Below are 24,311 nucleotides of genomic sequence, written 5' to 3'. Positions count from 1 at the left end.
TTAGCGGTTCGGCAAAAGAGAGACCGATAGAATAAGTACTAGGCTTCCAAAGAATAAGTCCTGGGGTCAAAAAAAAAAAAGACATTACTGTATAAGGCGTTGACTATGATAAACTTGCTTTCCAACCATGTCGCACCTCCAGCAAAAGCCTCGAGAGTAGAGATGGACTATATGTAATCTGAACCTTTCCCCGCCTTATTTACTAATTTTTTTTTTACGGAATCCCACGTTTTAGGCTATGGAGATTCCAATTCTGAAAAAAAATGTTTTGAAAAATTTCAATTCCCCCACCACCACCACCACCAAGCAGGCTATTTACATGCTAGAAATAACAGCCAAATCTCACAAAACTAGTGTTAGGGTTAGGCTTTGAGTTAGGGTTATGTTTACCCTGTGGATCTATATAAAAACCGGGGGGCGGATCGAAATTTTGAAAAAAATTTTCCAGAATCGGATTCTCCATGGTCTGAAACATAGGATTACGTAAAAAAAAAAAAATTTTTTAAGGGGGTATACCCAGATTACATATACTCCATCTCCACCGCCTCGAATATATATGTATGCGGCAGACGAAAACAGAAAACCCATCGGATATTTTTATAAATATATAATTATAATTGAGGGCACAGAAACCTGTGCCTATATGCTAGAAAAAGACATCAAATACTTCCAACCAGTACAAGATTCACTTCAATATACACAGGACCAGTAAACAAGCCAAAAATTCATAAAATAATTACCAGTTTGCGACTCCCATTTCCCCCCGACTGTGTAATGTTTAAGTGTATATTCAAGTGGTTGCATGTGTACATATAAGTGGTTGGATGTATTTGGCACCTGGTACTACTAAAGTAGCACGGTCCCGAACGCGCGTCCGCGCCAGCCAGTCGTGAGTGGTCGATCCCAACCCTGACCCTAAACACATTCATTTCCACACGCGGGTTAGGGTTAGGGTCAGGGCTAGGGCTAGGATCGACCACTCGCGCCCAGCTATCGCGATCGCGCTGCTTTAGTAATACCTTGGTACCTTTCTAAAGGCACAGTAGACTAATTTTTTAAAAATTTTTGCCACCGGGTCAAACGCCTTAGTTTGACCCTGTGCCCTTAATCATAATTATATTCTATATATGGATTTTACCTAACAGTTTTTTTTTTTTTTTTATATATGCTGGCTACTGATAAAACTCGTTAACTTTTATTTGTCAGTCATCGTCGATTGGTGTGCTTATTTCCTAGTAACCTAGTGACTGCTTTTTAAAAAGTTGAAATTTTACAAACTAATTTTTTTTAATAATCATTATCTCCATATTTTTCTACGTATTTCGCCCAAAAAATTTTCTGTAAAAAGTGAAAAATTAAGAAATTGGATTTGGGGTGGGGTGAAATTTTAAAGTTCGCTTTTTCTTTTTTTTTCCAGAATTGGAATCTGCATAGCCGAAAACCTCCCCATAAAAATAACCTACAGCATGTAAAATGTATCTTTGAAAAATTTCGTTTAAAAAACAGATTTTAAAGGGAAACAGTCGGAGAAGGTGCGATTCTGTACTTACGAAACAGTAACGCATTTGTTTTGAACATTCTGGAAAATAAAAATATTTTGGGGCAGTCTTTCTGGATAAGCTAAACTATTTTTGTACATTCTTAATTTAACTTCGGTAATTCAATCAATATTGCTGTGTTATTTTAATACATTCCCTATCGTCGTCGATTCCGTACTTATTTATTACACATGTTCTTAAACCGAAAGATCTCCGTCTCCATTTATACAATAAAGTTCATTTTCAAAGTTGGAAAAGTAGAATCTGAAGGCAATTTAAACAATTTCTGAAAGTTGAGAGACAATGTAGAGGGTCTAATTACATTGCTTTCAAAAAGGCGTTACAAATCCTATAACAGATCAAACAGAATGACAATATATCAATGAACGAAATGAACAACAACCAACCTCGTACATATGTGACGCAGCATCGATCTTCGCAGCGCGGTGAATGAAGTTGAAGTGAAGAATAAAATCATGAACGAGGTGTAACAGTAATTGTATTTGCTGAATTTTCATTGGTCGGTTTAGGTCAGCTGATTAAGCATAAAGTCACGTAGGACTTATTTTGCTGCGCCCTTCTCCTTTTTCATTCTGTTAGTTAGTGCTATTGTGGAGGCGCAATGGCCCAGTGTTTAGGGCAGTGGACTCGCGGTTTCGATTCCCAGACCGGGCGTTGTGTGTGTTTATTGAGCGAAAACACCTAAAATTCCACGAGGCTCCGGCAGGGGATGGTGGCGAACCCTGCTGTACTCTTTCACCACAACTTTCTCTCACTCTTACTTACTGTTTCTGTTGTGCCTGTAATTCAAAGGGTCGGCCTTGTCACATTGTGTCACGCTGAATATCCCTGAGAACTACGTTAAGGGTACACGTGTCGGTGGAGTGCTCATCCACTTGCAAGTTAATTTCACGAGCAGGCTGTTCCGTTGATCGGATCAACTGGAACCCTCGATGTCGTAAGCGACGGAGTGCCAACAACAACGGTTAGCGCTATTAAAAATATTTCTTATTAATAAAGATTTATCAAAAAAAAAAAAAAAGAGTTGACAAATATATGAAAGGTAATCATCTATGTTGCCATTACATTTTCACTCACACTTTGAGATTGAGCTAAGTTATCGGTGGAAGTCAGTTTTCGAATCCAGATACCAGGATCTTTACAGTTTCTTCAATCTTGTTACAAATGATTTCAAATTTGGTCAATTAATGCTTTTTTTTTTTTTTTGGTCATTTTTTTAGCTAATTAAATGCTTAAAACAAGTGTTATATTACGATTGCAGTCATGCACAAAATAACAGCTTCCAAATCCTGTTTTGTTTTGATTTGATTTTTGAGTGGGTGAAAATGATCAAACTTTAGACCTTTGTAACTTAAAAAAAATCCTGGAACAAGTGACTTAGGCCCTGAGATTCTAGGTAAAAAAATTACATAAATAAGTATTTATGTAATTTTTCACTTAATCTTAAAATAACTAAAAGTGCAACCTAAAGGAAAGGATCCCGATCTCACACCTATTTCTTCTTTTTTTTTTTCAAAATTTCCTTCGGATTCCTGTTTTTGATATCGGAGATTACGATTTTTGCCAAAATTAAACTCGTTTTCAAAGTTTTAATTTCCCCACCTACATTCCAAATTTTCTTTTTGCTTGTTTTTTGTTTTTTTTTGTTTTTCACATTTATTTTTGAGAAATTTCATTTTAAAATCCACATCGTAAAATACGCAGATTAGGAATCTAGGAAAAAAAAAATTTATTTCGTCTTATCTCAGAAAACATTCCATATCGACCCCGACCCGAATAAGTCCGTTTGCGCATGCGTAAATTTCTCCTCAAATGTTCGAATTCTGGCCATAAAATAACAGCTAAATGTCTTGTGTTTTACATATTGGATATGATGGCTATCTTACGATATGATATCACATCATATCGAAAGATAGCTGATATGATCGTTTGCTCATGCATTGATTACTTCTGGAACAAGGCGAAAAAATATGAAGCCTTCAACAGAAAAATAGATATGCTAGAAATAACAGCTAAATGTTTTGTGTTTTTCAAATTAGACAGGTCCGATTGCGCATGCGTTAATTTCCCCTGAAACAGCAAGCGAAGAAATATCAAGCCCCTATAGCCGGTTTGGTTACTGTTTGTGTAACACTATTTTTATATGTTTCCTATTTAGAAATAGGTAATAAATATATTTTACTTTCAAAGTAGGAATATATATTGATAAATCCGTCACTTATAACTTACTTATAAGGCGCAGGAGTGGCTGTGTGGTAAGTATCTTGCTTACCAACCACATGGTTCCAGGTTCATTCCCACTGCGTGGCACCTTGGGCAAGTGTCTTCTACTATAGCCTCGCTGTACTCGTGATTCTCACCTTACTGACAACCTTTTTGTACATGGTCTGTACAGCTTTCACGAGCCACTTATCTATTCATAACCTCCTCAGAGCCCACCATATCACATAGCGGGATATTCTATCAAAGGCTTTCTTCGTACCAACCAATGCTACATATAATACTTTATACTTAGCTAAGCAGTTCTTTTGCAGTTGCCTATGAAAATAGTGTCAGTAGTGTTTCCTCAGACAGAGCCAAACTGCATTTCATCTTTTATGGTTTGCACATATATATTTCTAGCATAATGTCCTCTGAGGTAATTTTATCACTGTCGTCGTCGTCGTCGTTTAACGTCCGCTTTCCATGCTAGCACGGGTTGGACGATTTGACTGAGGACTGGTGAAACCAGATGGCTACACCAGGCTCCAATCTGATTTGGCAGAGTTTCTACAGCTGGATGCCCTTCCTAATGCCAACCACTCAGAGAGTGTAGTGGGTGCTTTTACGTGTCACCCGCACGAAGGCCAGTCAGGCGGTACTGGCAACGGCCACGCTCATCTCGCTCGGGGGCATCGGCAACGATCTCGCTCGAAAAACCTCATGTGTCACCCGCACAAGAGACAGCCCAGGGGCACCGGCAACAATCTCGCTCGAAAGATTTCATGTGTCGCCTGCACATGAGCCAGTCCAGGGGCACTGGCAACGATCCCGCTCGAAACATTTCATGTGTCACCCGCACAAGAGCCAGTCCATGAATATACATTCCTCATCTATCATACACATAATGACAAACATAAATAGTATTTTTTTATTCATTCAGAAAATATCTTTAATGGAATATATATGAATATCATGAAAGAACAGATTTTATTAAAAATATCAGAATGGTAGATATTGGTGAGTATATATAAAAACATATAGGATTAGCAACTTATCCCAATGACATGGTTTCTCTCCTAATGAATGAGTCTGTGAGTAGTCAAGTGATCTATTTCAGAGAATGATTCACCACAGGTGTCACAATGATGTGGTTTCACTCCTGAATGAATACATTTGTGTCTACTTAAATGTCCCTTTTGAGTGAATGATTTATTGCAGATATCACAGTGATATGGCTTTTCACCTGTATGAATACGTTTGTGTTTAGTTAAGTTAACTTTTACAGAGAATGATTTACCACAGATATCACAGTGGTGAGGTTTCTCACCTGTATGGATAAATTTGTGAGTGGATAAGTCACCACTTCGAGAGAATGATTTACTACAGATATCACAGTGATATGGTTTCTCTCCTGTATGAGTACGTTTATGTACAGTTACAGCACTTCTGTGAGTGAATGATTTACCACAGATATCACAATGATGTGGCTTCTCTCCTGTATGAGTAAGTTTGTGTTTAGTTAAATGCTCCTTTTGGGAAAATGATTTTCCACAAGTATCACAGCAATATGGTTTCTCTCCTGTATGAATACGTTTGTGTTTAGCTAAGTTAACTCTCACGGAGAATGATTTATAACAGATGTCACACTGATATGGTTTCTCACCTGTATGAACAAGTTTGTGAGTAGCTAAGTCACCGTTTCGAGAGAATGATTTACTACAGATATCACAGTGATACGGTTTCTCTCCTGTATGGGTACGTTTGTGTACTGTTATAGAACTTCTGTGAGCAAATGATTTACCACAGATATCACAGTGGTGTGGTTTCTCACCTGTATGAGTACGTTTGTGAAGAGTTAAATTACTTTTGCAAGAGAAAGATTTATCACAGTTGTCACACTGATATGGTTTCTCACCTGTATGAATACGTTTATGGGTAGCTAAATTAGTTCTGTAAGAAAATGATTTACCACATATATCACAGTGATATGGTTTCTCTCCTGTATGAATGCGTTTGTGAAGAGTTACTTTACCACTCTGGGAGAATGATTTACCACAGACATCACAGCGATATAGTTTCTCTCCCGTATGAGTCTGTTTGTGCAGAGTTAGAGTATTTTTGTGAGAGAATGATTTACCACAGGTGTCACAGTGATATAGTTTCTCTCCTGTATGAGTGCGTCTGTGGATAGTTAAATTAGTTTTGTAAGAGAAAGATTTACCACAATTATCACAGTGAAAGGGCTTCTCACCTGTATGAGTACGTTTATGATTGGTTAAATTTGTTTTATAAGAAAACGATTTACTGCACATATCACAGTGGTATGGCTTCTCTCCTGTATGAATGCGTTTGTGAAGAGTAACTTTACTACTTTGAGAGAATGGTTTACCACAGATATCACAGTGATATAGTTTCAATCCTGAATGAACATGTTTGTGTACAGCCATGGTACTTCTGTGAGAGAATGATTTACCACAGATATCACAGTGATATGGCTGCTCTCCAGTATGAATATGTTTGTGAGCAGTTAAGTGGTGACTACGACTGAATGATTTACCACAGATATCACAGTGATATGGTCTCTCTCCTGTATGAATACGTTTATGTACACTTAAGAGATCATTACGAGAGAATGATTTACCACATATATCACAATGGTATTTCCTCTCACCTGTATGAGTAGGTTTGTGGTTAGATAAGGTATTTTTGTGAGTAAATGATTTACCACAGATATCACAATGATATGGTTTCTCTCCTGTATGGATGCGCTTGTGTGCACTTAAATGGGGGTTTTGAGAGAAAGATTTACCACAGACATCACAGTGATATGGCTTCTCACCTGTATGGATATGCATGTGGATAGCCAAAATAGATTTTTGAGAGAATGATTTACCACAGATATTACAGTGGTATGGCTTCTCTCCAGTATGAATACGTTTGTGTTCAGTTAAGGTATTTCTGTGAGGAAATGATTTCCCACAGGTATCACAATGATATGGTGTCTCACCTGTATGAATGCGTTTATGAGCAGTTAAGGTGTTCTTTCTAGAAAATGATTCACCACATATGTCACAATGGTACGGTTTCTCTCCTATATGAATATTTTTATGAACGTTTAAGGTATTCAACAGAGAGAAAGATTTACCACAGATATCGCAGTGATATGGTTTCTCTCCTGTATGAACAGGTTTATGATTTGTCAAGGTATTCCTTTGAGAGAAAGATTTACCACAGATATCACAGTGATAGGGCTTCTCACCTGTATGAATGCGTTTATGAATAGCCAAGGTACTATTTGTAGAGAATGATTTACCACAGATATCACAATGATATGGTTTTTGCCCCATGTGAATATTTCTGTGAATAGTTAGGTTACCTTTTTTAGAGAATGATTTTTCACAGATATCACAGTGGTATACAGATTTTCCTCTTTCTTTGGGCATCTCTGCAGGTAAAACTAACAAAACTCAAAGTTTCTCACACAATTCCTCTTTCTGTAATTTATTTCTCCAACAAAATGTCTGGAAATTTTCTTTCTTCTTGTTTTTATATTTTATTCCTAACAAATATTACAACTGCTATATTATTATCAAATATAAGCTTTACTGATATCTTTAAGATGTTGCAAACGTCTTTACAAATTTATCCAAGTTTATTCAGAATTCAAATTTAGGTTGTACCCATTTCAGAGTGAATCCAAGAAATTTCACCAATAATGTACCTCAGAGGAAATATTTTACTGTAATCCACAATTAATTTACATAAACAGGGTTGTTACATCCAGTTCTGCATAACACTGTCTTCAAAATATAATGATTATTGATGACGCTTCTGATGTAAGATTTCTCTGATGCCAATGTCCTCTGATATTCTGAAATGATAGAGAAACAACAGTTTAAGATAGAGTGTAGCATTGGTTATGACAAAGACTTGGTGTTCATTTATATACAACATTTATTACTACATTTTTAACAAGGCTTCATGAAAATCAAGAGTCCATCTTATATGGACATTGTATTTGAGAGGAGTTGAAGGTCTTCAACACAATTTTTGTCCTTGAGTAGCAATTGTTATTTCCTAGAAAGTATGAAAAATAGCTAATATCTCCTTCAAACTTTTCTTTTGTAATGATATTTATTCAAACCGCAAATAATCCCTCTAAACACATAACTATGGCACTCCCCCACTACTCTCTTGCTCGTTATCACAGATTGTTAGTCACTAAGAGATTTGCTCAAGTCAAGGAAATGACAAACAAACTGTGGTAATAAGCAGTATAATTGCAACAATATTCCTGCTTCAAAAACTCAGCATTGAATCTGTCTGAAATATGAGGAAAAACAGGTCAATTTCAAAACATTGATGTCCACATCACCAAAATAAAGTGTGAAGGGAATAGTAGTAATTTCCTTTGCTCTCTAAAGAGAAACAAACAGGAAATAACACTTACTGACCAAAGACTAAAATAATAAGACTTTTGTTCCACAGTTTAAATGATGATTAAGCTAGTCTCGTACATCGCTGCAAAAACATATGACTGCGTTGGTTCTTCATCCATCACCAAGTTGGTATAGAACTGTAAAATCAGCTATTAGAGAATTTGCCAAGGACTATGAAGAAAACAGGTCCCAATTTCCTTTGGTTTTACATTCTCAATGTGTCTGTTTGTAAGGCTATCGCTGAAAGAACTTTCTGGAACTTTGGGGACTGCATGCATGGTAGATTTGTGATTTACCTACAAACAGAAATAAAACCAAATGCCATAAGAGGACACTTAATATGAAGACACAGTAATGGAGACTTTATTAACTGTAGAAATAAAACCTCTATCTAAAGAATAGAATTTTTCTAATGTACTCCTACACTTAAAGTTTGTGTGTGCGCGCATACACACTACTACTACTACTACTGTTACTACTACCACCACCACTGATGGGCTCCCTTGTGAAAGACGACGTCTGAGCGTTAAGTTTTTGCCGAACGACCTGCACAACTAATTTCATTATAGTGATCCAATGTTAGTGCTGTGGAGGCGCGTGGCTTACTGGTTAGGGTGTCAGCACCATGATTGTAAGATTGTGGTCTCGATTCCTGGGCCAGGCGACGCGTTGTGTTCTTGAGCAAAACGCTTCATTTCACGTTGCTCCAGTCCACTCAGCTGGCAAAACTGAGTAACGCTGCGATGGACTGGTGTCCCGTCCAGCCAGGGGACACATACGCCATTGAAACCGGCTAGGCTTTAAAAGGACGTGTAGTGACGTCATATGGCGCCAAAGGTACAGTCGCCATTACTGCGTTTTTATCCACGCATGCGTGGAGTTCAACATCTAAGCGTTCCCGCTTTTTTCATTCTCTTTTCTCGCCAGCCTGCGAAGAAGCAAGACGGGTCCAACAAGCTCTCTCATTGAGCGTGGTCGTACCAAGCTGTCTCTCCATCTTTCCAACTCTGGGGACAGCTCACATTAACATTCCGGCGTCTCAGCAACCATGCTCTCTCACAGAAGGCGTCTCAGCAACCAGACAATTTAAGGTTGCCTATTTTCACCATAAATAAATATTGTTGTGTTCACAGATCGGAGTCAGCGTTACGTTGTTATTTAGAATTTAATATAGGAAAGCAGGTGTACACCTAATGGTGTATAACCACTTTCCTATAGGCGCATTTATTATTAATGTTAATAGTGCACATTAGCTAACTTTCTCTCTCTCTCTCTCTCCATAAGATTGATGTTGTCTGAACAGGGGCACTATGTACCAAGCGGCAGATATCAAGCAACATGTGATTAAATGCTTTGCTCAAGAACACTATGCGCTACCCGGTCTAGGAATCGAAATCACGATCGCTAGATCGTGAGTGCAACGCCCTTAACCACTAAGCCATGCGCCGTCATATAATAATATTTATGGGGAGAAAATATTCTTTTCCACTCTAGGCACAAGGTCCGAAATGTTTGGGGAACGGACGTCAGTCGATTAGACCGACCCCAGTACGCAACTGGTACTTAATTTATCGACCCCGAAAGGATGAAAGGCAAAGTCGACCTCAGCGGAATTTGAACTCAGAACTCTGAAGACAAACGGAGAGAAAATATTGAAAAACATCAATACGTCAGGGTGAGAAACCAGGAGTGTATCAGGTGGTAATGAGATGTGCAAAAAACAACAGCTAAATAACCCTTAAATCACACACAATTATTTTTTGTTTTTCCTATAGTCGTAAGAATCCCCGTGTGTAAAACACAAATTTACAAACATTTTCTGAAAATTTAAAAGGTAAAAAAGTTATGAGGGATTAAACCAGAATTCTGCTTCAACTGGAATTCTGTTGTTGCTTAGATTAACCTCTTCGTTAATCCAATATTGATAATCCGCATTTACTTTACATTACGTGAGACCCTTATATATATTTATAACAACATAATTATTTTCGTTACATTTATCTATTTCCGTCAGTTTCTTTCCTTTAATTTACTGAACACATTAAAAAGATAGGTTGATGTGAATAATAGGATATATATAACACTTACGTATTATTTATAGACCCAATGTAGAGGAGGAAGGTATCGCAATAAATCCAATGTGGACAATAAGCAGATAATATTTAGATCAGGTAAGGACGACGTCGCAGTATATTCAGGTAGTCAAGGCAATCGATGACAGCTTCATAAGAAATTCTAGGTTTTATTATAGACGTTATGTTTTTAAGATTAGCGTGATAAAGAATGCAGTAGATAATCTCTCTACATACTTAATTAGCAATCACGTCTATCAAATTAAATCTCAGCTAATTATCTGTTGAACGGATGTAACCGGTTATATATACAAAAGAATCAATCAACAGCAGGGAATGGGAACATATTGCGGGATAAAAAGTTCAGTAATTGTTAGCGGGGAAGTAACTCTACATTAAAAGAGTTCTTTATTCAGACCTAAGATGTACCTGTAATATGTGGTGATTTTACAGGAAGCAATTGGAGTTATTTTAGTTAATAACAAGACTGAAAGAGAATAATATTTACAAAAATAAATGATTGATAGAAAAAATGGGCGTACGTGTCCTTCGCCTCAGATTTCGTTGCGTCGTAACTTGCAGGAAAATACTCTTTTACTTGTTTCAGTCATTTGACTGTGGCCATGCTGGAGCACTGCCTTTATAGTCGAGCAAATCGACCCCAGGACTTATTCTTTGGAAGCCTAGTACTTATTCTATCGCACTGTCTTTTGCCGAACCGCTAAGTTACGGGGACGTAAACACACCAGCAAGCGATGTTGGGAGGACAAACACAGACACACAAACACACACACACACACACACATATATATATATGGGAGAATATACAAAAAATAACAACAGACGAGGACAGGTGGTGTAAATAACAAAAGTATATATTAGTATGACGCTCGGGAATACGGAAAGTCTTTGACGTTTCGAGCTACGCTCTTCAACAGAAAGAATACGGAGACAAGGAGAAAAACACGGAGAAAAAAAAAAAAATTGAATAGTGTTCAGTCAACGGTCAATCATAATAATATATATATATATATATATATATATATATATATATATATATATATATATATATATATATATATATATATACATACATATATACGACGGGCTTCTTACAGTTTCCGTTTACCAAATCCACTCGGATATTTTTTAGTGAAATTTTCTATAAATACACTTCAGATGGTAAGATTCTGATTTTATTGGATTTATGGTGAAAAGATTTTCCCGAGGGTTGGGTGAGGACTTTCGGAGAATTCACACATGGCTGCTTTCTTTACTCGAAACTTTCAGGAAAATGAGTATTTTTTACAAAGTTTTCAATAAATACCTTTTCAGAGTGTATAGGATAGTAAGGGGTAAAGACCTCCCTTCGGCCACAAATGACCTAGAAAATTCCCCATGGTTTTATATCGACCTCGAAAGGATGAAAGGCAAAGTCGACATCAGCGAAATTTGAACTCAGAACATAACAGCACACGAAATACCGCTAAGCATTTCGCCAGGCATGCTAACGTTTCTGCCAGCTCACCGCCCTTTTTTATACTTTCGACCAAACGGGGGGCTGGGACGATGGGATCCGGGGGCCGCAATGTGCGTTCAAGGTGTCAATGTTCACTGAGTCCTGCAATTCGCATCAGTTTACATGGATAGCCGCGCTCTTCAGCCACGGGTTCTTTCAAATTCCCTCTACCAAATCCACTCACAAGGTTATGGTCGGCTTGAGGCTATAGTAAACGACACTTGCCTAAGTGTTACACAGTGGGACTGAACCTGGAACCATGTGGTTGAGAAGCAAGCTTCTTACCACTCAGCTACGACTGCATATGCTCCACAAACACATTGCTTAATTTTTTTAACTTATTTATCTAATTAAAATACAAACCTTCAACGATAGTCATGATTCTTCCATAATATAAAATTTTACAAAAGAAAGACAAAAAAAAAATAGAAAAGGAAAGCAGAAAAAAAAAGGAATAGGGGGAAGAGAAGAGAAGAAAGAGAAAAACATAGTCAAGTGCCCTCACAGGCATCACTTGACACCTTGGTGAGGCAAGCTACCAATGATGATAAGAATTTAGCGGTTAACAGCCCAATCCTTTGGATATCTTAATGTTTCATATCAAACACATTCCTGGCAGATTGTATGTAGATATGAATTATTTCTGGGGACACCTTATTTTGTCATACTACCACAATATAATACAAAGTGTGGAGGCGCAATGGCCCAGTGGTTAGGGCAGGGGACTCGCGGTCATAGGATCGCTGTTTCGATTCCCAGACCAGGCGTTGCGAGTGTTAATTGAGCGAAAACACCTAAAGCTCCACGAGGCTCCGGCAGGGGACGGTGGCGAACTCTGCTGTACTCTTCCACCACAACTTTCTCTCACTCTTTCTTCCTGTTTCTGCTGTGCCTGTAATTCAAAGGGTCAGCCTTGTCACACTGTGTCACGCTGAATATCCCTGAGAACTACGTTAAGGGTACACGTGTCTGTGGAATGTTCAGCGACTTGAACGTTAATTTCATGAGCAGGCTGTTTGTGGAGGCGCAATGGCCCAGTGGTTAGGGCAGCGGACTCGCAGTCATAGAATCGCGGTTTCGATTCCCAGACTAGGCGTTGTGAGTGTTCATTGAGCGAAAACACCTCAAGCTCCACGAGGCTCCAGCAGGGGATGGTGGCGAACCCTGCTGTACTCTTTCACCACAACTTTCTCTCACTCTTACTTCCTGTTTCTGTTGTGCCTGTAATTCAAAGGGCCAGCCTTGTCACACTGTGTCACGCTGAATATCCCCGAGAACTACGTTAAGGGTACACGTGTCTGTGGAATGCTCAGCCACTTGCACGTTAATTTCACGAGCAGGCTGTTCCGTTGATCGGATCAACTGGAACCCTCGACGTCGTAAGCGATGGAGTGCCAACTTCTATGTTGTATGTACATCACATACAGATATGTGTGGGCGTGTATCAAGAGAGTTTGTTGGAGATTTGGCTGTTATTTCGGTTCTCATATTGTTTAGAAATGCACTTTCAAGTTTCATTTTGTAGAAAGAAAACAAACCTCTTTGGAAATCTCCAACACTTTCAGTTGTAAAGGAAAAAAAAATGAACACTTTATTTTCACTTTTTGCCACACAGTATATATAATTCCATTGATCGGCTCAACTGGAACCCTCGACGTCATAAGCGACGGAGTGCCAACACAACACAACTTTTATTGACACAAGGCAAATACAAGGCAAGACTTTAAATGCAGCAGCTGACAGTTCGTAGTATAAAGTGGATTTAAACAATCTAATGCTAGTGCACACTTTGTGTATGTGTGTGTGTGTGTGTGTATATGAGTCATGAAATGTAATTGGTTCAGTTAGTATTAAATTTCTCTTAGTGAGACAGTGTAATAAAAAACTTTGGAAAAAAACAGAATATAATCTATAGCTTTTATTGGGTCAGAAAAACATGGCAAGAGTAGCAGCAGCTGGCATATTAATAGTTTAAAGTGGAGGACAACACTGTAATGCTTGTGCACATTGTGTGTGTGTGTGTGTGACTGAACCCGGAACCATGTGGTTCGTAAGCAAACTACGTACTACAGGTGGAGGTTTGTGCTCTCTGAGTGTTCTTATTATTGTTATTTTCATGTCTTTGTTTAAACTCTTTCCTCGAACAGCCTGTGATCTCACAATGACCTTTTATCCGAAGTGTCTCTTTTGTTTTGCTTAAAATAGAATAAGTAGAACTCGAAGAGACAATGGGATAAAGCGTTACAAAAGGGGTCACAGGTTGATTTTGCAGTGTTTCATACTGTTATTCTGCATAATACTTAAGTGTTGAAAAAAAATTATGGTAATTGCTCTATGATAAGAAATTGAAAGAAAAAAAATTTTTTTTGTCCTATATAGAAAATGAAAACGACAGAAAAATAATAATGATTATGTGCAGAAAAAAAATGGAGAATGAAAATAAAATAATGATACTGTGTGTAGAAAAAAAAAAATCTTAAAAAATAGTAGACAGCCACAATGTGTGGAATGCGATTTGCAGCCAGTCATGCAGTTTAGGCCAGTCAGGCTGATGGCAAATTACGCCGTTATAATACAGGACATAACAGTGTCGAGCAAGATACGACACAGACTTGGGTAAATTCAAAACAGCAGGCCACAAAAACTTGAGTTTTGGCACATTTTTAATAGATGTGAAGGTAAATAAATCATGAAATTCTGAGATATGACACTATTTCAATAAAATCTTAATGGTCTCTTCTTATTGGCAGAATTTTACCAATATTTCTCAAAGAAAAACACAATTTACATGTACAAGAATATCTGCCCAGTTTGCGTAGTGGTTCTCCACATGTTGTTTACAGTAGTGAGACGGAATAAACAACATTATCAATGCAATAATTTCATGCTAAGTTTAGGCTCTATAAGACCTATCAAATTCAATTTAGTGCATGTTTTGTTGAAATATATGTTTACTTAATAATTAGTTCATCCTTTGTGGAGGCGCAATGGCCCAGTGGTTAGGGCAGTGGACTTGCGGTCATAGGATCGTGGTTTTGACCCCAGGACTTATTCTATCGGTCTCTTTTGCCAAACCGCTAAGTTACAGGGACATCAACGCACCACCATCGGTTGTCAAGTGATGTTGGGGGAACAAACACAGACACACAAACATATACACACACATGCATATATATATAGATATATATGATGGGCTTCTTTCAGTTTCCCTCTACCAAATTCACACACAAAGCTTTGGTCAGCCTGAGGCTATAGTAGAAGACACTTTCCCGAGGTACCACACAATGGGAAAAGAACCCGGAACCAGGTGGTTGGTAAACAAGCTATTTAATACACAGCCACTCCTGTGCCTATGTTAAGTGATTAAATTTATAATTTTGTTAATAATTTTATTTTCATTCCTTATCTCTTCGTGACAGCTTTTCTCAATTTCCCTGCAGTCATTTTCTCTATTTCCGTCTCCCGGATGAAACAATAGTTCAGCTGAACTTAAAGAATGCATTTAGTTAGCCATGCAGAAGGTAACTCCTGAAATATTTCCAAATGTGTTTAGCAATGCAGATGATAGATTTGAATTTTTCAGGAATACATGTTGAAAATTTTCAATAAAGTTGTGATGTAAAATTTGCGTTGGTACCATAAGTAATAAGCATAAAATTTTGTCAGTTCTTTAAAAATTTGCTTGATTTCATTGAAATAGATAGTTAATTGTGGAATAGCCTGTATTGAGCGTCTCTGAATCTCATCTTCTGTTGATTCTCTCTCTCTCTAGATGTGTGTTTGTGTGTGTGTTTCTGTGTGTGTGTGTGTGTGTTTTTTTCTGTGTGTGTGTTTTTCTGTGTGTGTGTTTTTCTGTGTGTGTGTTTGTGTGTGTGTGTGTCTGTGTGTTTAACTGTTCCGTTCTCTCATGCAGATCAAAGGCAATGTTGGCATCACCAGCACATCATTTATCCCTTACTTGTTTCAGTCATTAGTCAGTGGCCATGCTGGGGCACCCCAGCACTTACTTTTTCAGGGCCCCGTCTCTTTTGTCAAAAAGCTCATTTGTGAATGAGGACATAAACAGACCAGCACTAGTTGTCAATTAGTGGTGGAGGACAAACACACACACACACACACATGCATATATATGATGGGCTTCTTTTAAGATACATACCCAAGTTGCCATACAGTGGGACTGAACCCAGAACCATGTGGTTGGGAAGCAAATTTCCTACCACACAGCCATGCCATTCATTAAAATTTCAGGTTAATTTATATTGCAAACAACAGCTAAATGACAATGTAGTTATTTTACTAAATTCCTCATTATTTCCAAAATTAATTGAAGCAAAGGCAGTGCATTTCAAGAGAAATTTGTCCTCGTGCATTTTGAGAACTGAAAGTGTAGTAGATTCAGAATTTTTCTGAGAATGTGCACTTTCAGGTATTCCTCAAAACTGTAGCCACTGGACATAATAAAATGTTCAGAAAGTTCTATCGAACCACTGCCACTGTGCCTGACGTCATATCTGCGTCCATTGAATCTTTTGTTTAATTGTTCTGTTGTACAACCAACATAAATCAAGTCGTGTTTCGTGCATTCTGCCACGTACACCAAATGAGAATCTCTACATGTCTCATCTTCTGTAGAAATCATAACATTTCTGTTGATTCCTGGTGGAATTGCCTTGACTCATGTTGTTGCACGATGAACAGGGCTCACCTCTCCTGCGGCTGTTTTTAACGGAGTAGTGCTCAAGGAACTCCAATGGTAGTGTTTTTGGAGTTAGAGGAAGTGGTTAATAGTTCTCTTATATTTTTATACTGTCTAAAAGCAACAAAAAGTGTCTGAGGGAATATTCGTTTGAAACGAGGAAATTTTTCAGCAATATGCTGGTAACTTTCATGTAACACTTTTGAAATGCCAGCAGAATTTTGATGCCAATTAATCACTTAAAGAATCCTGTTACATATTGTACTTTGCTAAAAATTATGTGTAGAAGTTTGACTTTCTTTCCTAATTTTAGCTATGTCATTTGTGGTTTCCTTTCACATAATGGTAACCGCGTTACCATTATTTTGTGACAAAATATGCAAAAGCATTTTCATGTCAGTAATTCTCTATATGAGTACAAATTCGTTTTATCCTCGAAAAGTGGGATTTCGGATTTATGTGAAACATGATTACAGAGGAAATCACGAATGACATAATTAGCTATAATTAGCAAGGAAATTCAAACTCCCATGCATAATTTTAGCGACCACTGTAGAATTTGTGATAAAATTCCTTTAGTAATTAACTGGCACTGACATTCTGCTGGCATTTCAAAAGTGTCACATGAAAGTTATTAGCATATTGGAGAAAAATGTCCTCATTTCAAATAAACGTTTCTTCAGTCATCTTTTGTAATCTTTAGATGGAATAAAAACATATCAGAAATATCAATCATCACCTCTAACTTCAAGGAAACAATCATTGGAGTTTCTGTTATATATGTAGGTGCAGGAGTGGCCGTGTGGTAATTAGCTTGCTTACAAACCACATGGTTCCGAGTTCAGTCCCACTGCGTGGCACCTTTGGCAAGTGTCTTCTACTATAGCCTCGGGCCGACCAAAGCCTTGTGAGTGGATTTGGTAGACGGAAACTGAAAGAAACCCGTCGTATATATGTATATATATATGTGTGTGTATATGTTTGTATGTTTGTCTCCCCCACCATCGCTTGACAACTGATGCTGGTGTGTTTACGTCCCCGTAACTTAGCGGTTTGGCAAAAAGAGACCGATAGAATAAGTACTAGGCTTACAAAGCGTAAGTCCTGGGGTCGATTTTCTCGACTAAAGGTGGTGCTCCAGCATGGCCACAGTCAAATGACTGAAACAAGTAAAAGAGTATATTAAAACATACGCAATATCTATTGTTATATATATATATTAAAACATACGCAATATCTATTGTTATATATATATATTAAAACATACGCAATATCTATTGTTATATATATTAAAACATACACAATATCTTTTGTTATATGTATTAACACTTATATATAACAGCTGAAAAATAATAGATAAAAGCAATGTTTACTAAAATTGCAGAACAAAAACCCTTTCTTGTACACATTCTTTGAAACATTACACCCTCTCTCTCTCTCCCTTCTGTGTGTGTGTGTGTGTATATACGTGTGTGTATGCGTGTGAATATGCAAGGTATTAAGAAGTCGCCATGGCGTTCAATACGACAGGATCCGAGCAACTCCTTAAATAGGATCTGAATGACACTTATCATTGAATTTCAGGCGAGGGACTCACTAGACCAGATTTAAATTGAAGCATCTGCACTGTATTCGTTCCCGAAAAACGGTAAGTTGACAATGCTTGTAAATAACAGAATCAGTTAAAACCTTTGACAAATACATAACAATGTAATTACATTCCCAAGTACAGAATTATGCTCCACTCAACGGCTTTATCTTTCTGGAAAAAAATGCGCATTATTTTAACGAAAATCTCCAGAAATACACGTCAGATATTAAAGATTATAATAACGAAAGGTGGAATTGAAAATATTTATTTTTTAGAATTATTCGTCTTGACTCCTGATTATTGGGTTGGTGCATAATTATTGCGGCTTTTTTCAACAAATTTTATTCAACTAAAAAAATAACATGTAACAAAAACATCTTTAAATAATTATTCTGGAGCATGTTCACCATCTCCTTCTATTACTGCTTCCCATTTGCTTGGCAGACGGTCAGACCGTCATTTAAAGATGTTTTTCTTAAATATTGCTATTGTTTTTGTTGAAAAAAACCCACAATAATTATGCACCAACCCAATAGATATCCACCACTGCTTGTTTGTTGTGAAATTAGTGTAACTGGAATAATTTTTGTTGTTTTTCAGTTTCAGAAAATTATTTTTACAGATTATGGACATTCTAAAGTTCTTCTGTTGTTTGTCTGCATTATGTTGTAAGTTTGTTTTTTTTTTTTTTTCTTAAAAATTCATTCTTGTTGAGGCATAACTATACAAGTAAACAGAAGTCTGGAATTGGTCACCCACATAAATTGGATTTTCTCTGTTTTGAGAGGGATTTTTCAAATTGTTTTTTCACCACACACATGAAAATGAAATAAAGGTTTTTGAATATTTATTTAAGGAAAAAAATGGCAGGCTCACACACAGCACATATATCTACAAGATGAAACTTGAAATTTGTCAGTACTAATATGTACATGCCAACCAAATTGTTTCCATATTAACTTCTGATATAATCCTAATCTACACAATCATCATCATCATCATTTAATGTCTGCCTCCAATGCTGAAGTTGAAAAGTACCCATCAAAACAGAGATAATCCAACTTATGTGGTGTCCTCTGTCAAATCGTGAAGTGATAAATAAACTTTTACTGAAAAGGTTTCCCCTATGGTTTTTGAGTGTGTAATGCAAAAACGAATGGCCAAAATCAGCCTTTTGGGGGCTAAACACAGCTACATAACCACATACACTTGCATTTATATAGTAGAAGATATAACAGAATCTGCTGTCAAAGATGACATATCAGTGTGCAGTTTTGACTGGAAGCCCTGCACAAATTATTTACTTATAGGGATCAAATGTGTGAGTTGTACATTAACTCCCTCCTTCCATCAAATCAACATTGTCTGCACAAGGGCACAAGTGCGCCACATGTCAGATGTTCAACAAATAAATTGTAATATAGACAGGTGATCCTAGAGACTGAAACTAACCAATCCATTCAGTCAACTACGAATATATCTCAGCAGGGATTATTATGAAGATCTATTAATTCAAAACAGGTAAAAGAAAGAAAAAAAGAAAAAAGAAAAAAACACAGAAGAAAACCCTGAAAGTTACAAATTTTTAATTTTGCTTAAGTATTATAAAAATATTTGTTCAGTGATGATTATCATTATTATTATTATTATTATTGAGTGAGAGAGCAGTGCATGCCATCAAAGTGACACTGGGGTAAAATATACAAAGCCCATTATACCCATCATGACTACCCGTCTGATAAGGGTACACCAAGCACTTGCATCACAACCATATGTGCACGACATGGTGATCTCATATCAAGATGAACAGTGCATGACCTTGCAAGTGGGGCCCAGTTAGAATTTTCTTCAGGTTGAGTAGCCCATCCTGCTCAAAAGGTCCCTGAATAAGAGTTGTTTAAGGATGTTGAATGAAACACCCATGTTTCCAAAGGTAAGTTCTCCAAACCCCGAAGAATTCCTCTCAACATATGTCTACAATGGTGATTTCTGATGATCTTGGTGATCTCTGACAACTATATCTGGTCTATTGGCCTTGAATTCTCTATCTGTGCATATTGACATATCCCAGAATATGGTTACTTTCTCATTTTCTGTGACCTTTTCTGGGGTGAGCTTATAACATCTTTTTCTGTTGTTATTCCATAGTGTTGGCATAGCTTCCAGTGTATATAGGTCCCAACTCAGTCATGTCTCTGAATATGTTCCTTCTTAGCCAGGACTGGGCTTTGTATTTTTTTTTTAACTTCATGTATTTCTGGTGGGAAGGCTTTGGTCTAATTCTCTTACTTCATTTGCTTTATCTAGTGTGATGTTGCTACTCTTAACTAGTTTTCCTCTTTTCAAGGTTGCGTTGGTACATTTTTCCAAGCTAGATTTCATATTTATTTCTTTGGTAAATCCATGTACTGTCTGTAATAAAGTTTCCATTTGTTTATCATTTGCAGCATACAGTTTTAAGATCATCCATATACAAGAGATGATTGATTGTTCTGTGGTATTGTCTTTCATCTTCTTGGGGATTGATGAAATTATTGTTGTTATTATTAGCAGAAGTAATTTCCTTGCTTTTTGTCACCACAGTAATTTTCGCATAGCAGAGATTGTCACTTCGAAAAACTCAAGTCATATCTTCCTGAGAGACACTTTGGATCCAAAGAGTAGAAATGTTACCAGTGTGGCTAACTTCATAGTTACCATTGTTGCAGCATGTATTGGCATATCTGAGACTGCAACGACCATTTTCCCAGATAATAGACCTTTTCATATTGGCTATTTCTTCAGTATGAAAAGTGACATTTCCTCTTAACACAACTGGACCTGAAATAAACAGATAAACCAATGTTAGCGACAGTTTTGTCATATGAAAGATTTCAGGGTTATCTTTTCACCATCATCATTGTTTGAACACCTAATTTTCCATACTTGTGATCAGAGTTTTCTTTATATACAATCAGATGTTCTTCCTGCCATAATATCCCAGTTTATTGAATATATACGACGGGCTTCTTTCAGTTCCCGTCTACCAAATCCACTCACAAGGCTTTGGTCGGCCCAAGGTGCCACGCAGTGGGACTGAACCCGCAGCCATATGGTTGGTAAGCAATCTACTTACCACACAGCCACTCCTGCGCCTATGTAATATTTGGGCCAGATATGGCTGGCTTAACCCTTTGGCAATCAAATTACTGTCTAATGTACTGTTTGTTTATTCACATTGTTTTGAATTATATCATCTGAAAATCAAAACTTAATGTTTTCATCTTTTACAGGTTTGGCAAGTGCAGGGATTTATGAAATTATCCAAAGTGGTAAATAGATTCACAAACATTTTTCTCCTTTTTAAACTAGACACTATCTTTTCAGTTCTGTTTTCTATTTCTTTCTCTTAACTCATAGCTTTTTTAGTCACTATTTTGCTTTTTGGTTTCTTTAAATTTTTAACTTGACCATTGAGAAAGGTTAAAGAGCCAGAAATACACACCAGGGAAGCACTGGAGCAGTGGGTTTCAACCAGGGTCGAGATGGCCTGTGTGAGGGTACTTATAAAATGGCCACCTTCAATCTTGCCATGGATCCAACAAGCCAACATTGTGGCAAGCTCCATTCCATGCATTGTCAAGGTTCCTATTTCTTGATGACCTTCCTAAAACTGACCCCTTTACAAAGTGTAGTGGGTGCATTTTTTTTACTGCACCACCACTCATTTGATTACCATGTAGCTGCAATTATGATAGTCGAGGCTGTAGTAGAAAACACTTGGCAAAGGTGTTGCACAGTGGGACTGAACCCAGAACCATGTTTTTGGGAAGCAAATTTCTTATCTGATTTCTTTATTTCAGAAAATATTAAGCTCAATGGAGAAGCCACCCTCAATATTACAGTACCAAATATGCGAAGACCAGTGGTTTGGAGGTGCAACAATTATAAATATGAATGTGACAGGACATGTGCTAACGGGACTAACTATAAAGTTATGCAGAGTGGGAATACTTCTACTCTTTCGATAACAAAAGTAACAGAGGATTGTTTGACCTGGATGTTTGCGGACTACAATATCAACTTTGGAACAACCGATTTGAAGATAAGCAGTAAGGAAATAATTTATAATATTAATAATTCCAGGGGTGGCTGTGTGGTAAGTAGCTTATAGGTGCAGGAGTGGCTGTGTGGTAAGTAGCTTGCTTACCAACCACATGGTTCCGGGTTCAGTCCCACTGCGTGGCACCTTGGACAAGTGTCTTCTACTATAGCCTCGGGCCGACCAAAGCCTTGTGATTGGATTTGGTAGACGGAAACTGGAAGAAGCCCGTCGTATATGTATACGTATATATATGTATGTGTGTGCTTGTGTGTCTGCTTGCGCCCCCCCCCCCCAGCATTGCTTGACAACCGATGCTGGTGTGTTTACGCCCCTGTAACTTAGCGGTTCGGCAAAAGTGAGCCGATAGAATAAGTACTAGGCTTACAATGAATAAGTCCTGGGGTCGATTTGCTAGACTATAAAGGCGGTGCTCCAGCATGGCCACAGTCTTGAGCAAGTTGGAATGAAAAGGGTATATAGATGATATGTTTTATTGTTGATCTTTATATGTGATACGACACCAATATCTGTGACATATAGTGATATCACACTGAAATTTTTTTGCAGATGGTGCACAAGGAACCAGCGGCCTCAGAACCCACTTCATCTTTGTCATCGGGATTATAAATGCTGTCATCATTTAAACAGTTTAAGAAATAACAGAAATAATCTCAGATGCTGGAAGGACACTTTTTGATATTTAATCTGGTCCTATGTGGGTGGGAAGCAAGCATTTTACCACACCCTTGCCTGCACCTATAATTTAATAAATAAGAGATTTATTAAATCTTATTTTGATGTACACCAGCCTTGATATAAACTTTTACTCTTTAAATTACTGCCACTTTATTTATACTGTCAGCATCATCGTCGAATTGACATCCAATTTTCCAAAACTCTGCTCTGACTTACATATGTCTAACTTAGAAAAGCAGGGACAAATATTTGTCAGAATTTCTGTGGATAATGATGGTGATGATTTCTATTATAATTCACTGCATTTCTGCCAATTTCAAAAACAACGAAGAATTTAGTTAAAAAGCTTTTCCCATAATTAAGCTCAGATTTGGAATATAAATTAAAAAAAACTTTGAGATGGAAGGTTATAATTTTGATCACTTTAACTCTTTTGTTATAAAATTTCCGTTTTTCTGTTAAAATATACTGCCTACAATTCAATAAAGATTACTAAAATAACTTTGTCATTATTAATCCGGTGCATGGAAAATAAATCACGAGTTTGTGCGTGTGTGTATATATATATATATATATATATATATATACACACATATACAATTGCAACGTGGAAGGTGTTTATAAGCCACTTAAAATAACATACAAAAATCGTTAGATACACACACACACACACAAATATATATGTATATATACACACACACAAATATATATATGCACACACACACACATATATACATATACACACACATATATACATATACACACACATATATACATATACACACACATATATACATATACACACACACATATATACATATACACACACACATATATACATACACACACACACATATATACATACACACACACACACACACACATATACTCTTTTACTCTTTTACTTGTTTCAGTCATTTGACTGCGGCCATGCTGGAGCACCGCCTTTAGTCAAGCAAATCGACCCCAGGACTTATTCTTTGTTAGCCTAGTACTTATTCTATCGGTCTCTTTTGCCGAACTGCTAAGTTACGGGGACGTAAACACACCAGTATCGGTTGTCAAGCGATGTTGGTGTGACAAACACAGACACACACATACACATATATATATATATATATATACATATATACGACGGGCTTCTTTCAGTTTCCATCTACCAAATCCACTCACAAGGCTTTGGTCGGCCCGAGGCTATAGTAGAAGACACTTGCCCAAGATGCCATGCAGTGGGACTGAACCCGGAACCATGTGGTTGGTAAGCAAGTTACTTACCACACAGCCACTCCTGCGCCTATATATATATATATATATATATATATATATATATATACATATACATATATATATATATATATATATATATATATATACATACATACATACATACATACATACATACATACATACATACATACATATACATATATATATATATATATATATATATATA

The 24,311-nt window shown here is 37.1% G+C and overlaps 2 protein-coding genes across 14 annotated transcripts in view; one reads left to right on the top strand and one right to left on the bottom strand.

The window, feature by feature from the left end:
- The window catches only part of LOC106883582 (uncharacterized), a 45,345-nt gene extending 21,986 nt beyond the window's left edge, over positions 1–23,359 (top strand). Inside the window, exons 1-7 of one of the 9 annotated variants that reach the window (XM_014934649.3) lie at positions 13,645–13,869; positions 15,211–15,312; positions 18,072–18,135; positions 18,701–18,746; positions 21,351–21,389; positions 21,921–22,169; positions 22,730–23,359. In XM_014934649.3, the coding sequence (XP_014790135.1) occupies positions 18,704–18,746; positions 21,351–21,389; positions 21,921–22,169; positions 22,730–22,806 (408 nt within the window). In that variant the 5' untranslated portion in view covers positions 13,645–13,869; positions 15,211–15,312; positions 18,072–18,135; positions 18,701–18,703 and the 3' untranslated portion in view covers positions 22,807–23,359. Of the gene's footprint in view, positions 1–13,644; positions 14,470–15,210; positions 15,313–18,071; positions 18,136–18,678; positions 18,747–21,350; positions 21,390–21,920; positions 22,170–22,729 lie in introns of those variants that run through there. The other 8 variants (XM_014934646.3, XM_089345132.1, XM_014934648.3 and 5 more) reach the window with 8 other exon arrangements.
- LOC106867089 (uncharacterized) overlaps positions 1–24,311 on the bottom strand; it is a 53,518-nt gene that overhangs the window by 17,019 nt on the left and 12,188 nt on the right. For 2 of the 5 annotated variants that reach the window (XM_089344989.1, XM_089344993.1), the window contains exons 1-2: positions 10,289–11,284; positions 1,946–7,632 (exon numbers count right to left, since the gene is read on the bottom strand). In XM_089344989.1, coding sequence (XP_089201115.1) covers positions 4,838–7,204 — 2,367 coding nt within the window. In that variant the 5' untranslated portion in view covers positions 7,205–7,632; positions 10,289–11,284 and the 3' untranslated portion in view covers positions 1,946–4,837. Of the gene's footprint in view, positions 1–1,945; positions 7,633–8,278; positions 10,259–10,288; positions 11,285–24,311 lie in introns of those variants that run through there. The other 3 variants (XM_089344990.1, XM_089344991.1, XM_089344992.1) reach the window with 2 other exon arrangements.

This window comes from Octopus bimaculoides, chromosome 29 (assembly GCF_046866305.1).
Source record: "Octopus bimaculoides isolate indiv1 chromosome 29, ASM4686630v1, whole genome shotgun sequence".
Taxonomy (NCBI): domain Eukaryota; kingdom Metazoa; phylum Mollusca; class Cephalopoda; order Octopoda; family Octopodidae; genus Octopus; species Octopus bimaculoides.
This window is presented reverse-complemented; position numbering and strand designations above follow the sequence as displayed.